Genomic DNA, 18,169 nt, shown 5'->3' with positions numbered 1-18,169 from the left:
TAAATGAGGTGCTTTATGTTGAAATCGGAGTAAGTTACCAGCAGAAATTAAAATAATACGTGATCCTGCTCTTTTTGTCAATGGTAACAAATTCAAAGATATTTGCTAGGCTGTAGACGTGGGTAAGACCCTTGTGTACAAGATGAAGGAACTTGTGGAGTTAGAAGAAGGACTCAGTCAAAAGTCTAGGTCTGACCTTGCGTGTAATTTGACAAATAATAATAATAACAGGAAAAAATACAGTTTTAGTAGGCAAATTTACCAGGATTTGCTCTTAACTGGGACCCCGCGTTGTGTAAAATTTGAAGAAAGCTCAATTTAAAAAAGTAAAGAAACATTGTGTATTAAAAAAAGCCATCTAATGAAATCGCACACAATTATTAAGAAAAGGCCATAAATAAAAAAAATCCTATTCTATAAAAGATCTTTCAATAGGATAAAATATTATTAAAAAAACAGTCATTCCATAAAATATGCATATCTTTTCTTTAATATAAAAATAAAAATTCGAAAAAAGAAAGAAAAGGACCCCCAAGGACATATTAATATATTTAAATGAATTTGAAGAAATTATTTTCTTAAAAACAAGCAGACTAAACTTGCATCATCCCCAACGTACTTGAAATATTTCGGGGTCCTTTCAAGAAAGAAGAGGATATTATACTTTGTAGTAAAGATTCAATTATTCGGGGGCAAAATGGAAAAAAAAAAATCGTAAATTTTCGTAAACGTTAAGCGCACAGTTTTGAAATAATATGTCTACGTCAAATACTTTATCAAATTAGGTTAACTTCGGCCAAATTAAATCAAATTTGACTACACCTCCTCTTTTTTGGGATGTTGTATTCGAAATATTAAATTTTATATTTGCTAATTGAATAAATTACTTTAGAAAGACAAAGATTCGAATGCGATATCGATTCATTCTTTTGTTGTTGTTGGCAACCTGAAGAGTGTTTTTTATTTTCTGAAGCTGTTATTTTTATCATTTAATTCTCGAGGAATTTTAGTATAAAGTTCTAAGTTTTATAAGTTTAAGGCCTGTTGACTCCGAGTAGAATTGAAAATCGAAAACTTGGCTATTCCTAGGTATGCCACTGCTTGATACTGAATGATATTTGTTTGTTTTTTTCCTTCCTCTTACAGCTAATTTAATGAAACGTCATGAATGCTAAGCTGCTTTCCTACTAAACATGCTTGTCAGGGTTACCATGTTCATTTTTGGCGTCTTTTTTTTCTTCTTTATGTTGAGATAACTCTTTGCATGTAGCTTCTTCATATTTTTATAGGTACTTGCGTACATACATTTTACACATGTACAATATATAAATGCGTAAACCCATGTAAAAGTGAACATTTTGATATAAGCTTAAATAAAATATTAAATAAAACATAATATAAGATGAATGTTTTGACTAGAATTTTAAATATACTAAGAAAAATGTTTAAAGAATAATATGTATGGACTATCTGGGTTTTATTATTCCAACACGAAGAAAATATTACAAAATGGGCAAAAAAATCCATATAAAAAGAAACGACTCCTTTAATATGTGGACAATTTATTTTTTCCTTTTCTTTATATCTCATGGAAAAGAACCAAAATAAAATAATGTCTATTATGTAAATATCATTCATATTTTTATAAATATAAATGTATATTAGATATAGCCTGGAGTCTTGAAACGCCTTTGTTACATACATTCATTATATCGTCCATTTGAAAAATTTCACTTTTTATGTCTAATAATTCTTGCTCGGACTTAACATAAAGAAAAAAACGTCAAATGATCTAAACATCGAACAAACAATTTTTCAGTGGATATTTTGAAACTACGAAAAATTATGGAATTTAGTAGCCACATTTACATGAAGTTCACTGGTGCACTGATTAATCATACTCGGTGATAATGAGTTGCTTGACCTTGCCTTATTTGCTTCTTGGATTTTTTGCTTCATTTTCTATGTTATCAGGAGGGTGACAATGACTTTTGGTGATACTGATTGAATTGTTGATTGGTGTGCCCCCTGCATTTTCCTCATTTATCTCATTTCCAGAACATGGTATTGCATTTGTCTTTTTCAAATAAATATGCAAGCCCATCATCCAAAAGTATATTTTCCCCTTTTTGAGTCTTAATAATTTTCAGGATAGTTTTAAGTCACAATACAATAAATATGACAACTACATTAAGTTATAGCTTCAGCTTAATTCATTAATAAACAAAAATGTTCCTATTATCTACTACGAATATATAGTTAAATGAGTAAAGGAATTTTGTAAACTGTAAATATACAATAATTGGTTGCATTTTCATCATGCCCTCAGATCTCAATATTTTTACACCTTCTTTCTACAATGTCCTAATAAAAATTGTCTGTACTAGGTTTTGTCCGTTCGATGTTTTGTACATTCCACGTTTTGTCCTAGTATGAATAGTTATGACCAAGTTTAATCTTAAAAAATCATTTACAAAGTTCAACAAATTGCAAGCACAGATTCTAAAGGATTTCTTTCTAAATAATATTTTTAGTACTTCAGTCTTGCATTAAGACTTATCAACACTTTTTACTATCAAATCTTTAATATCTAATATTTTTTTAATATGACGCTTTGAGCCTTATTTTTATTTCATGGTTCATGTATTCATGCAGTTTTTAAGTTTTAAGTTACACTAAAAATGATCAATCTTCAAACTTTGCTCTATTAATATAGATAAGTGGGGTTAACTATTATTATTCAGAGTTTTATGCATCAAATGCTCCAAATTGAGCAATATTGCAAAAAAAAATAAAAAAAAATAATATAAATATTTTTAGATAAATGTTTGAATTTAAACTTGGGAATAACTATTAGATCTAAAAAATTGATTTCTTGTTTTTTAAGGATTGAAGTCAAGGCAGGAGGACATCCATATTGTAGGTGCATTAGTTTTAGTTTTGCTTGGCTATATGGAGTTTTATTGGACTTCTTGATGTTGTAGGTAATGAGGTAAACAGTTTCTACATCCTTCTTGGCACTGACACTGGCGGAGAGGAAATCACACAAGTGTTGACTTTTTTTGTCGTTGCTCCGACATATTTACACTTAAAGAAGGGGTCGGGAACCTTTTTGTTTGAGAGAACCATGAACCCCACATATTTCAAAAAGGTAGTTCTTTGAGAGCTAGACAATATGTTTAACACTAAATGTATGTAAATGTGTGGATTTAATGTTAGACCAACACTTTTAAAGTACAATAAGATTATTCATTCTGATTAATAATGTGTATAACACGCAGTTTATTAATTAATTAACACAATTGGAAATTTGAACTACAACTAGGGGCGTCCGTAAGATTATATATATACCCTATTTTCGCGACAATTATTTTCTGTCTAACAAATATATATATATTTTCATAAAAACCAAAAATTCAATGCCCTGTTATAATTTTGTTCCACACTGAAGATAGCAGCTATCAGCTGGTTTGCAAAAATATGTTCAACGTTATCATTTTTTCTATTAAAGATATGTCTATGATCCAGATACAGTCGTCAAAAGAGCCACATCATGCTAGAGAGCCATGGATTACCGACCCTCACTTTGAGACATGGAATAAGAAGTAATTTTATTATAGTGTATTTGTTTGGGTAATGGAACCACTCCATTAATAATTATGTGTGTAAAATTGTAATTAAATGCTATTGTAAGTTTTGTGGTTCACACTCTGTACATAGGAGTATATATATAAGTAAAATGAATTGTCCCAGGACATCTAATCAGAACATTATTTACCTTATTTTATTTTACCGAAAGCCAGACCTTATATATCAATACATAAAGCTGTACATACATAATTATTTCTATACCCCTAATGTCTATATAATGACTCAATCAGCTCATTTGTAATACATTATAGTTGCATCATTTTTATGTTTGTTTTCCAGTAAATTAGATAGCATTATTTTTTTTTCTTATTTCAAATAACCATTATATGCACTTTAAATCGGCCAAGTGACCTTTTTTTATCATCAAAGTTTCTTTTGAGGGCACATAAATTATTATAGAAGCCATTAACAGTCATTTTAATGCTATGGGAATAATTATACACATTCATTCTTTTAAAGAAGGGGTTTCTATATTATTACATATTTTGTGGCATGACAACATGATATTTACAAAGAAAGAAAATTACTTGTTTTCATATTTTTTTAACATTCTATTTGTACAAAAAAATAAATAAATAACATATGTGCTGTATTTATTTTGATATTTACCTGAAACAACAAATAAATTTAAATATTTCTCCATTTCTCACGTCGTTAGCTTTATTGTATTCTGTAACTTTTCTTTCAAAAATAAAACCCCTCTAATGCCCAAAATCAGTTGGTAATACATGACAACTTTTATTATTATTTTATTATTGTAAGTAATTGTAGCACTATTTGACAAGATACCATTTGAATTTAAACAATCAACGTTCATAACAATGCAAAAAGATGCCAAAAAAATTGTATATGATAAAAACAGTGATTGTCTTTATGTTAGTGAGGTAACGCCTGATCATATTATGTTACCGAGAGGCTTCCAAAGAGCAAAAAAAGGGATGCCCCGCAGCTATTAGCTTGAAAAGGTTTCCCTGACTATGAAAAAACCTCATCCTTCACATGCTCTTAAGTTTGAGATACCACGTTTCTTCATTTTTTCTTCTATTTGCAGAATTTAACTTCCTTTAGTGAATATAACAATTTTTAACACAATCAATTAATTGGTGTGCAACATTATCCCAAAAATAAATTACAATAAACCGTTGATATAAACACAAAATAATACTGTTTGATTATGTACTATATTCTCTAAATTAATTCTTTCATTTTGCTCTCGTAAGTATTTGATCCGTTAACACAAAAACAAAGCTAGCTTTATGTGGACCAGTGTCCTTTCAGAAGTACGTCTATAAAATTCTACATATAGCTCATATTTATACTCTTTTTATTTACCTTTGCAAAATTTCTTGGTATATACTATACTACAATTAAGAACATAATTTGGTGTAATAATATAGGTTGATGTACAGCTTAGAACAAAAACTCAAAAGACACTGCACATTTCCAAATTCAACAGAAGCGGCAAAGGACCAAAACACTTGTCCAAATACGACTAGAATAATTTTCTTAAAATTGAGTGTAGATTCGATTTGTATTATTCAACAAATTATTGTATAACATTCTTTTAAACCCTTGGAGGCACCGCAAATTGTGTTCAAAGTAGCAAAAATTTATAATCAAAATCACAAAATTAGAAATTGATAAATTTCATATGAAAAACCGTATCTGGGTAAGTGGCTCAAATAAAGATTTTAAACTATAGCTAAAATTCTTGAATATCTCAACTCCTTCCACAAAATTGAATACTAATCCTATAACTGACTCAAATATTTTTATAAAATATTGGCCTGTACTTATATATAAATTAATAAGTAAATTGGGATTTTCTCCTTTTTTTGATTTTTATGAAGCTTGTTTTTATGGTGACCCACCACATATCAACTAAAATGCTTTAAACATTTGATTGTAAGGATAAGTAGAAATAAATAATTTTTTTCAATTAATGGAAATGACATTAGTTTGAAGTTTTAACATGACAAAAAAACAATATTATTAAATTTGAAATAGTATACTTTCTAATTTTTTTAACAATATTTATAAATTTTGTGTTATAAATATGAACCCACCAAGTTTGATGAGGTTACATGTGTTATATGTAGGAAATAACAACTTATTCAACATCACTAACAACATCTTTTTTTCTCTCATTAAAGAAAAAAAGATTATAGAAAATAAATGGTCTTGTTTTCTTATAAGCGACTAATTAAATAAATCTTAATTAAAAATTTAAAATACATAGACAAATAATTAAAATAACAAAGAAATTGCATTTATTGCCACTGAACGTTTCAAGAGGATTCTATAAAAATGCAATAAAATTTGAACAAAAAAATCTCACTTGTCTTACTAAAAAGTGAGTTACTAAAAAGTGAGTTAATGGAGGTTGCATAGTTTGTGATAGATTAATGCATTGTACTCTCATTGCCCATGGGGACAAAAAAGTATTAATAAATTGATCATGTCCCAGTCGTTTCGTCAATTGACTTAAAGCTTTGGTTCCTTTTAACTTTTACAAGGATCGTTTGAAAAGTACTGGCGTATATAGAGGGTATGTTTAGTTTGTAGCATCTGTGGAAGAACACACACCAACTTTCAGCCAGAATAATCCTCATCGACTATCTAGAAAATGGTAAAACTATTGGACCGTATGAAAACCGAGCTGGAAGAAAAATGCACATGAGTGTCCACCAAAAAAGTATTTTACCATCACGGTAATGCACCAGCTCACACCTCAGCAGCTGTGCTCGCAAAATTAATAGAAATAGAGTTCCAACCAGAGATGCCCACAGCACTAGCAATCTCATACACTTTCAAGCTTCTGTCATCATTGACCATGTCATCTATTTTATCAATAAATTTCTGGAGTAGTAACCTCAACAGGACGTCCAGAACGTTCAGCGTCACTTGTGCCAATATGGCAAATCTGAAAATTTTGAAACCACTTCCTCGACTCAAACGAATACCAAACAAAGAGGCAGTATTATTATAACTGATTCAGTTAATTTCTGAATTTCATCTCACAGCTATAGAGTGGGAGCCACAAACTTGCAGTATTATTTAACAATTAGTTTATTCCCTTTATTTTTAATTGGAAGGCTTCATTACGTAGGCACACGACAACTGCTACAAAAAATAACCAAGTTTTGCTTTTTATCCTATGTAGCTAACTGTGAAAATGTCGAAACAATAACAAACAAAAAAAAGTCAACACACTTATGGTCTCCTTCACGCCTATGTCAGTGGCAAAAAGTCTACAGAGACTCTTGGCATCTCCATTTGGACTACCCAGAACATCAAGAAGTCCTTTACAGCCCCACATAGCCAAGAATATCTAAAACTTATCCAGACACAAATGTCTGACTCCTGGCCTCCTTTCATTTGTCCCTCTTACAGTCTTAACCTCAACCAACCGGACTTTGCAGTTTGAGTTGTCTTATAGAAAATGGTCTCTTTTTCCAACTTGGATTTGCTCTGAGCTGCCATCATGACAGCATGGTACGCCAAGAACACAGCTTTCATCGTCAAGAGCTCCCAATCTATTCACCTGGCTGTGAAAGCTGCTATTGCTTGTGAAGAAGGACATCTTTTATATTAAAAAAATAGCTAAATATAATAATTAAAAATAGCACGACTTGGTTTTGATTTGTCTTTTCTTGGTTCCATAAATATCTCGTTTTTTGAAATGTATTCATGCGTACTGACAGTTTTGTGTCCCGACTTTATAGTTGAATAACAGCTAAGTTGTCCTCCACTCAAATATTATTTAAATTGTCATGGTTACTAGGTTCATTTTTTTATATTTATTATTATTATTACAATTCAATCCTTGTTATATACTATGTAAAGAGAAGCTATAAAAATGGTTTCCCTCTATGAAAATATTTCTCATTGATAATATTTGTATACGACAACAGGATGTTAATTTTTGAAGACGGAAATTCATATTTTGTTTACTTTCACTTTTTAAAACATATTTTGGATACAATATATATTTTGTCAATGTTTTTTCTTTAGAATAGTATAAAAAAATAATTTTTATAAACAAAAAATTTCAATCACATATTTTTACCGTTCATCCCTTATAGTTTAAAACGACAACAACAGCTGTATAGTGGAAAATTAATTAAAATAGTAATAGGGCTAAGATTTATAAAAATCATAAAATTATTTACATATTGAAACGAATAAGTTAGATGGAACATGTACTTTGAACAAAGAAAAAATCGATCCAATTACTTCTAATTCTATAAGTTTTCCACTAAACTGTTTTAAAAAAATTACATGGATTTTACATTGATATGTTTAAAATTTAAAAATAATCAAACACCATTTATCTTCAAAAATTTAGGGTAAAAAACAAAGTTAATGTCTTACTTTTTTTCCATAACAATTATTATTAAAAAGAATAAGTTAAATGTTGTTACCTGATAGCTTTTAAAAGATCTATTATACTGGCCATCATTATTTAGTTTAAGATGCATTGCTAATCAAATATTCATCACAATACTATCTTTTTATCTTTAAGGCCTCAGAACTCAGAGTTTGACAGAGTTACGGATAGAATATTTCATTTCTAAGTTGGTCTACTGTCAACAATATTACATACTCAATTTTAGTGAAATCTGTTTCCCCATGAAAATTTTTCATGGAATTAGAGCCCAATACTCTGAATTTTTAGATGGCTCGTTTTTTTGTAATAGGTAACCTGAAGAATTAATTTTCTGTTTGTAGTCTTTGTCATTATTTTTTAATTCCTTAGCAGTGAATATCATTTCTAAATAGATTCAACTATATTCATAACCTGATGGAACAGTCGTGTGCTCTCATAAAAGACGGAGCGCAACTTTAAGGATTTGCTCTGGAGTTATAACTGTAAGTCCTTGTTAGACTCATAGTAGAATTGGGGATCGACATTAGAGTAAGTTTTGCTAATGTCCTTGTTTATTGCCTTGTCTCCTGTTTCCCTCGTGGATTTTCAGTTACTTTTTTTAACATCCCCACTGAACATAGGATTTTTATCACTACATATATTATAAATATATTCATTAGTATTCCCTATTAATTTTTTTTATAGATATCTATTGGGACAATCAATTTTTGCTATCTTAAATACAATTTGCAGCTCCTCCAAAGAGCTTATAAGAATAATATATTGATATAATTTTTTTATAGATACCTATTGGGACAATCAATTTTTGCTATCTTAAATACAATTTGCAGCTCCTCCAAAGAGCTTATAAGAATAGTATATTGATAGAATTTGACTATAATTTGTAGAAGAATACAAATGTAATACACACTCAACTTGGATAAAAATAATAATAGCATGCTTTTGTGTTGAGGGACCACGCCTATAAAAGGGGTTTTTCAATATTTTTCAATGTTGGGATATATATTATCCTCTACATTATAGATTATTCTCCGTACTTAAGTAATTACTGAAGAAATTTTCCTATAAAAATATCTCTATATTTCAGCCATTATATCTATAAACATTTACTATTTACTATTTGATGACTATAACAGAAAATTGGCTTAAAGCCAAAAAATTGTTTATCTATAAATACAGTAATTATCTTTTCGTACTGTAAATAAGCGTTTTCAAAAAATATATTTACAGAGATTCCAGTACTTATCATAGGATATTAAAAAAAATTGTGCGATCTAAATTAATTAATAGTTAGTTTTTAGCCATATCTAAGAAAAATACAAAAATCAAATATACTTGTGAAGAAGTGTTTTATTATTTTCTATATTTCTTTTTTCTTTCAAGATAGTTTGTTGTTTATGAATTTTCTTTATACTTTAAAGTTTACATAGATTATTTAACTTTTTTCTCATAAAATAACAATAAAAAAGCTACCTGTTTTAAGCATGTCACGCATGATATCATTTTTGAAATTTAGAGTTTTGACAAAATAGGAAAAGTGGTTTTATTTTTACCAAATTTTCTCCGATACCTATACCATGCAGATATTATGCATTTTGCCCAATGTCTCGTTTTCTATTATATATAAACCCAAGTCAATTCTGGATTGGTCTCACAAGAAAAAAAAAAATTATTGGTGTAGATCTGTCTTATACAAAATGGTTTGGATCGATTTAATTTTAAATTAGGTAAAGAAAGATTCTATTTATGGTTTGTTACGACGTCATCTATGTTTCAAAATTGTAAACATCGGTACATTAACATCATAAAAAGTTAAATTTGTTGCATAAATCATATTTGTAGTAGTACTCATAAATCAGGTCACAGTTTGAAAAGATACATTTGTAGCTAGGATCTGAAATGAACGTCTGGACCAAAGTACCCGTACAAATCGGTCTAAAAAATTCATTAACAACCGAACCGAAAAAAAATATTTGTTCTTAAACCGAGTGTTAACACTAATATTCATGGAAGAACGGGAATGAATTTTTATAATATTATACTTACATTTGCCCTGCTGTGATGATACATCCAAAAAAGACCCTTTGTCCCAAGAAACTCAAATATTTCATGTGAATTAATTGCATGGTCTAAGCCGATTATAGAAACTCCAGATAGAAACGAACCTCCTAGAGTTAGCATATCTCCCAGTAAACGACTTTTTCCACCGCCATTTACACCCCCTTTTCCATCGTCAACATCAACCCAAACAAAAGTGACGACGGACATGAGGCCCAAAGCTAATCCTCCAATATGAATCAACTTATAGCGAGCTTTTAAGATGGTCCAAGAAAGGATGAGAACCGTTGGAACAGAGAAACAGTCCAAAAGCTAAAACAAAAATTGAATGATATAACAGAATATTCTTTAGTATTCATATATGTATGCAATTGTTACTAATTTCATTAAATATACCTCATATATATAATTTATTTCCAATACCTAATCAATTTCTTTTACATTTATATAGGTATACTTTGTTAATGTAAATTTAATTTCTCAACTGTATTAATTAAATATACAGTCCTTTAGGGAATTAAAATTGTGTTATTATTTAAAAAAGTTAACTCAGCTATTTTATTTTATTGCAATAGGGTGGCTCATACCAATCATTGTTTTTCTTTTAATAGTCTTACCCTTCTATTTTGTATCCTTTATAATTAAACTTCGCTTTCAAAAATATTTGTGTCTTAAAAAAGTATTTAATGGTTAAAGTCGTTTCTGAATATTTTGCCCTATATTAAAAAAATAACCGAAAAGAAAAATATAATATTTGGTTTTTTTACCAACATAAAGTTATATATCATACAGAATTTGTCTTTGAGTATAAATAAATTTTATGCCAACGGCAAATACTTTTTCTGGTATAGTTTTAAAATTCAAAGTTAATCATTTTATACAAAACTAACCATTATTTGACGCTGTCTTCTCTTCTAGGTAATGGTTACATTTCAATATTTTCTTTCTTTCATTTAGTTTGGAAAATATAAACGTGAGCAACTGTTAATAAATTTATAATATCAGTCAAAAGTTTTAGGTCAAAGGGCTACTGAATGTTGCTATAATATTACAATTTTTAGAATATGAGTATAGATGTTTTCACTAATAGAACCGATTGAGATGGTGAGAGAATGAAAATATAAATATTGATTTTAAATACACAATAAGAAGCACTTTATTTTTCCTCTCCTGCAGTATTGTGATTGTAAGCGTTAAATATATTTTTTAATTTCTATAGATTACAAAAAAAAAAAAAAAACTCGTGAATCTATTTTTAAGATATATGTTGTATACGTTGTAGGGTTTCTCATTTCCCGTGAAATAATCGTTGAATAGGATCCCGGATTTTTATCATTATGTTCCTTTAATTGGTTAGATGGAGTTGTACTGATTAAGTATAAATAAACATTAGTACTACAATTACTCCATCTTAACTAGGAATCTTTATGTGAAATCCATATACATATATAAAGTATCATAGATTTCTTTGGGATCATTTTATTAATTAATAAATACTGTTACATTTAAGTATTTCTTTTTTTTATTATTTTAAAAAGAATAGGGTTTAAATTGTTCTTACTTATTTATTATCCATTGTCACTAACAATGTGCACGTTGCTGTTTTAGAGCCATTTGAAATGTCACATCTCATACTGCCTCAAAAACATATATTATAAATAAAATAGGGGAATTTTGTTCAAAAATCGAACAGATTACAAATCATTTATCCTACAAATAAATAATTCATTATCAATTCACTTGTCAAAATTTTTAACCCTTTGGATTGAGATTGCTTTGACCTCGAAAAATATTGAAATTCCCCTTATAGCCCGAAATGTTATGTTTACGTGATCTACAGAGAGTACTTTTTTATATAACATCAGAAGTTTTCATACCTTAATAAATATGTAAAAACATATTTTTTCAAGCAATAAATATTTAATAAATTTTTTGTATATTAATTTTGTTATGTGACCTTTTTCGTTATAAAACTGTATGCCTTCATTTTACGACGAATCATAATTTGTATCATTGCATTCAAAAATGAAGATTAATTAGATTTTCCTAAGAAAGGTCAATTTTCCTTCATTTTTTAAGCTTACAATGTATATTCTCCGATTCAGAAAAAGGTACATACCTAAATAACTAAAATATTTTTCGAATATGAAAATATGTAGCTGCAAACTGTATTTGATGATTTTTTTGACTTAGATCTTAAAAGGGGAAGAAATATACTAAATCATGTCGATGTTTGAAAAAATGGTTTCAAAAAAGCACATTATAGGCCACAAAAACAGAAGTTTAAGGGTAAAAAAATCATTTTTATAACAAACCAAAAAGTTAAGATCTTGTAGCCTTATGTTTTTTTATTGTTAGATGAAGCCTTATCCCAATATATAAATAAATTAGGGATTTCCTTGGAACTTCTTATAGATGTAAAACCCCAATAAATCCTCATCGCGCTCGGGAGATATTATTTTTTTGACAATGTGCGTTCATCCCAGGTGATTACTAGAGAAAGAAATATTTTATACTTTATGTCTGTTTATAGATTATACATTCAAAAGAAGAAAATACAATTTCTGTTACAAAATAAAGATATTATCTGCATTAGTTTTTTTTATATTTACTGCAGATAAATGGATTAATAGAAGTGTTTATCCTCAAAAAACGTTTTTTCATAGTTTATAAATCTGTAGTTATATTCCTCATCATTGCTTTATAGGTCCAAAAGTAGAGACAAAATTGTTGTAAATTACCTTGCTAGGTTATGTAGTAGAAAACGAGAATAGTCGTAACTGTCCTTTTTTATTGAATCTTATAAATCACCAATTATAAATAACATAATTCATAATCTTTTTGAGGAACAATTGATTCTTATCACAAAAATTGAACTATTATGTCTTACAATGTTTTCTATAAACTGCATTATACACTATCCATTATTAAACAATTAGATGCCATTATTTTTAAGTTTCCAAACGTTATAAATTATGTCAACCTCCTATGTCAATATTTTACCTTACACTCATGACATGATACTTCGTTGTGAGGAAGAGGAAGCGCAAGAAATGGTTCATAATTTTTGGGATACATTTAGGTTGCAATTGCAAATTAGGGCCTAAAGAATCAACTGAAAAGAGAGGTCCATACTCTAAATGGTTTTATCCTCAAGAAGTACCATTTATCAGGGATTAGTCTTGGAAATGACGACAATTTTCCAATATTCTCTCAAAATGTATGTTCTTGGACATTTTTTTTTGAATGGATGAAAAATGCACTAAGATAAAGCTCTTTATTGAAAAAATCAATTTACTTAGGATTTTTCAAAAACCCAAAGCAATGAACTTTTTTAAAATGATTAATTGCTACAAGATATTACAGGAAATGTATGTACATGTATTTCAGAACAATTTAATTATTATTTTACACATCTATTTTCTGATAAGAATATATACAATGGTCTTCAATTAAATATTTTATGTAAGCTGAAATGATTTATTTCAAAATAAATATAGATTATGTCTCCCTTACTAATTATCTCCGATATTTATTAATAAATCCTTCTGATTAATTCCTCGGATGCTCGGCAAATTGCACTTAAAGTTTCAAAAAAATCGGTCACAATTTAGGGAAACTTTGATTATGTAACTTTGATGTGTTCTTCAATAACTTTTAAAGTGAAAAAAATATCAAATTTGAAGAAACATGTCTCAAAATCTATCCTCAAAAAGAAAATTATAACTGTAATCTTTTATCATGTCAGTAAAGAAAAAAATTCATGCAATGGGGGCTAAAATATGTGACGGATTCAAAATTAGCATACCTATTCATTCAAATTACTATGAACTTTTTAGTAAAAGGATTATGAATAAGTACTCTATTTGTTCAATTTTTTAGAAAAAATATTCACAACAATAGTTTTTAATAAAGTTATAATATTTTCTATTATATTTGAATTATTTTTTCAAAAATTAAGTTGATATCGAATATATATATTTTTTTTTTACTTTTCAAAAAAAGGAGATCAAAGGAAATGAATCAGACTACGTTGAAGAAGCGAAAAAAAGCCAAAAAAACTCATACAAACAAAAACAGAACATCAATAATTTTAGTATTTAAAAAAGTATTACTGAAGTATGGAAAAAGTATTTTATTGACATAGATGGTCTCTCAAGATAAAAACGATCTTGAACATAAATCAAAAAAAACAAATCCCAATTTATATTTTTGCTCATATTTCTTAACATACAGCCATTTCATAAACATATTTGTGTCAATATAGTCTCTGTATTTAAATTTGTGGTTAATTTAAGATACCCAATGGTTTTAGCTATAGTTTAAAATTAATAATTAGGCTTAAGAGGTTCAAAAAGATGTAAATAAGCTACAATATTTTTTGAATTTCTTTATAGCACAAATTCATCAAGGTTAAGTGATAGATTTTTTAAAACTCTATTATAACGAATTATATTGTGTGTATAAAAAAGAAATTAAAGAAATTCAAATATAAATACCTACACAATGGAGCTTTTAAGTATTATTTTATCAACCTCTTATTATTTTATTTCCTCAATAAAATTATATGCAAGCCATTATTCTGAGTGAACCTTTAATAACCAAATACTTTTTTCCAAATTAAACCTTCATTATTTGGCTTCAAATAAGTTTCCTTGGGGTGAAAACAATTAAAACCCCGAGGTTTTATTCTTTTCAAACATAACCTTCAAAATATGGTGGTTTTTGAACATTTAAATTGCATTTTCTCAAGATTGGATGATGAAATTTTAAATGTATGTCACAGTACATACTGATAAATACAAAAAATAAATGTTATGTCTTGTATTTGTAGCTCATGTATTACTAGCATCTTAAATCCTTCGCACTTTTTAGCATGCAAGTTTTTTCAGTAATAACTAAACACCAAAAACATAATCACTATATTTTGCTGATTATCGATTAGTTGCCGATAAAAAAGCAGTTCTCTAGTTTACGTTAATTTTTCTTGTGCAGCAATTCTTCAAAATGTAAGTTATTTCTTCATATTAATAACTATATAATTCATGAAGGAAAATTTATTCCTAGAATATTAATTAAAAGTATTAAAATATTAATTCTAAATTTTTTTTTAATCTAAATAAAATCTGGATAATAGCTATTCTTACATGAACAAATTTATATTAACAATAACCACAGGTGGGGACTTAGACACTAGTTTATATTTTGAAGACTTGAAACTATATTCCAATTCAAAATAAAAGAATCGAGACATGTCTAGCTGGGCAGGGTGTAGAATTCTTATGGTAGCTAGATCGCTATAAATAAAACATAATTCACTCTTGGGTATTTATAATAACATCAACTCTAGCCTACTTCCGTTGATGTTCCATAAAGAAAATTGGGTCATTTCATTACATGGACATGAGAATAAATTTATGTAATCAGTGAGTTTATACAATTTGACAGAACTGAGTTATTTTGCAAACAAACTTTGCAAATTTTTGGGAAAAAGTCTTTATAAAGTAACATTGGTTCAATTTAAGAACCATCCAGCGAATAAAACATAGTTTATGTATGAATGAATGTATGAAAAGACGCCACCGGATGCATTTTATATAGTAGTTTCTGATTCATATACCAATACCCAGGGGCGTCTATATGATTATAAATACATATATATATTTATTTTGTTTTGGCCTAAAACTAACTAAACAAATGATATCTTACTCAAAAAAATTCTCAAATTCATGATAAACTCATGTATACAATTATTATTACTAGGTCTCAGTCTGAAATTCTTAGACTGTCATAATTTGTATTGTTTTGAGCTTATTTAGTCCTTGAAAGAAATTTGATATCAACTTATCTCTAAAAAAATCGACTTAGGTCAGTTCTTACGAATAAATCGGTCTGGGTCGGACTCAATTAAAATTCTGTCTTGACCAATTTTATATAGGAATTATAAAATGACGTCAGTTGTCTTTCAAAATTGTGAATATCGGCACAATAACGTCACATGATGTTATTTGTGTTGCATGAATCATATTTTAAAGCTCATCAATGAAAATAGGGAAAAATTGGTCTACAGATTGAAATTGGAAAAAATCGGTCCATGATTTGGAAGCAATAAAATTTTGGTCTATGATTTAAAGTGAAGGTTTAGACCTAAATTAAGTTCAAACCGATCTAGAAAAAATCACTTAAGACAGTATTGAAAAAAAGTCGGCCTTTAAATGAGCCTCACAAAACTAATATTAACCTTTAAAATGTAGCATAGTAGCAAAATTTTATAAAAAATCCCATTGCTTTTATCCTGATATTACTTTTATATGGCACTTAGAATTTGTCTACATTCTATATATCAACAATATCGATAATTATTTTATAAGAGCTTATTGTATAAGTTTTTTTATAGTTTTGAGCTAAATTTCAAGCCATGAATGAGGATATATACGAAAGTTTAATTATGAACAATTCCTGCAAGTAACGTTAAGATTGAAATTTATTTAAAAAATTATTAGGATGCTTAGATGATGAAAAAAATGTATTCTTCTCCTAACCATTATAATATCATAATAACTATTAATAATAATTATTATTATAACTATTCCTTACTATTTTTATATATTTACAATATTGTACTTCAATCCACAAATGTTTGATCACAAGACAAACGTACAATTTGACATAATTGAATCAATTTATTAACATATATAAATTTACTTATTTGTAATTGACACCTCAAAACAAAGGCAGGCTAGAAGGATTTTTCTCAAAATTGATTGTGGATTGTGTTCTCTTACAAACTATCATCCATTTCTGTCAACAAATTATTCTTATTGACCCTTTGTGTGTTACTAATTACCCTTAAGGTATCCAAAATTGAACGTCACAATAGAAAAAATGAAAAATTGACAGATTTCTTTTTGTAAGGAGTCATATCGGGGGCAATAAAAGTTTCTCAACAAAAATCTTAACACTAGAAAAAAATAGGCAAAATGGTGCAGTTTTTTTTTTCAAAAAGTGCTAATTTATTGGATTGAGTGGAATGACTCAATTTATCAAATTAAGTTAGTTTTTGTCCATTGTACAATATGAATATAAATTAAAAAATTCAGCATAAACTAAAATATAGCTTTTTGAACTGGAGAGAAAAAATATATATTTGCAAATGAAGATCTACAAATGATAAGGGATACAAGTAATATATTTATTGATTTTCGTTTTTTTTTGGCGTTGGTCAATAAGGTTGTCATAAAAAAAATATGAATACTCTATGACTTTTTTATTGATCTCATTGAAGAAAATAAATAACTTTTCTTTATAATATAAACTAAATTTGTAAGAGTAATCAGTTAATAAGTTTGCAAATCCCAAAAATTGTTGACATTAACTTCAAAACATTCGAAAAAAAGTCAGAAGATACACCTTACAGATAACTTTCTACAAGTTTAATACTTAAATTTGAATTAACTTTATCCCTCCCCGTTGTTTTTTCCCTCCAAACACTGATTGAATAACACAAATACTTCCCTGGGGTGTTAAGCAATATATAAGTACATATTTTAGAAATAAAAAATAATATATTCACTTTTAATAGTTGTTAGATATGTTACAATAAGTATCAAAAAATAAATTAAATACTTTTTTTACCAAATTACATTTGATACTTTGTGAATTTAAAATCTAAAATATTAGTAATTGGAAAATTAATATTAAATTTTTAGAGTATGAAGGATTCTAAATAAATAAATCATTATCAAAAAGACCAGTTCTATATGGAATAACACATCTCTCTCTTTCGTATTCATCGTTGGGATAGATAAATTTTGAGACTGCATAAAGCATCTTCCTTGAAACCTTCATAATTAATTTTATGATTCGTTAAAAGCTCATAAACCAATAAATTACGATTCTGTCGAATATTGGATACAGGAACTATGTGACAAATTACAAATTTGTATTTAAGGTCTAGATAACATTGATACAGAAGCGATAATAACTACTAATCATATGGCGTAGATGAAAGCTTTACAAAATGTAGAAATTTAAGCTGGCTTAATTATATTCATGGTCTTTTAGGAATCT

At 28.0% G+C, this 18,169-nt stretch overlaps 1 protein-coding gene across 1 annotated transcript in view; it reads right to left on the bottom strand.

Moving 5' to 3' along the window:
- Nucleotides 1-18,169, bottom strand: part of LOC121121667 (solute carrier family 35 member F2-like) — a 221,402-nt gene that overhangs the window by 28,991 nt on the left and 174,242 nt on the right. Inside the window, exons 5-6 of the mRNA XM_040716632.2 lie at nucleotides 10,088-10,411; nucleotides 5,059-5,156 (exon numbers count right to left, since the gene is read on the bottom strand). Coding sequence (XP_040572566.2) covers nucleotides 5,059-5,156; nucleotides 10,088-10,411 — 422 coding nt within the window. The remainder of the gene's footprint in view (nucleotides 1-5,058; nucleotides 5,157-10,087; nucleotides 10,412-18,169) is intronic.

Source organism: Lepeophtheirus salmonis, chromosome 7 (genome assembly GCF_016086655.4).
Source record: "Lepeophtheirus salmonis chromosome 7, UVic_Lsal_1.4, whole genome shotgun sequence".
In the NCBI taxonomy this organism is placed as follows: Eukaryota; Metazoa; Arthropoda; class Copepoda; order Siphonostomatoida; family Caligidae; genus Lepeophtheirus; species Lepeophtheirus salmonis.
Note: the sequence above shows the minus strand (reverse complement) of the source record. Positions and strands in the feature narration are given on the sequence as shown.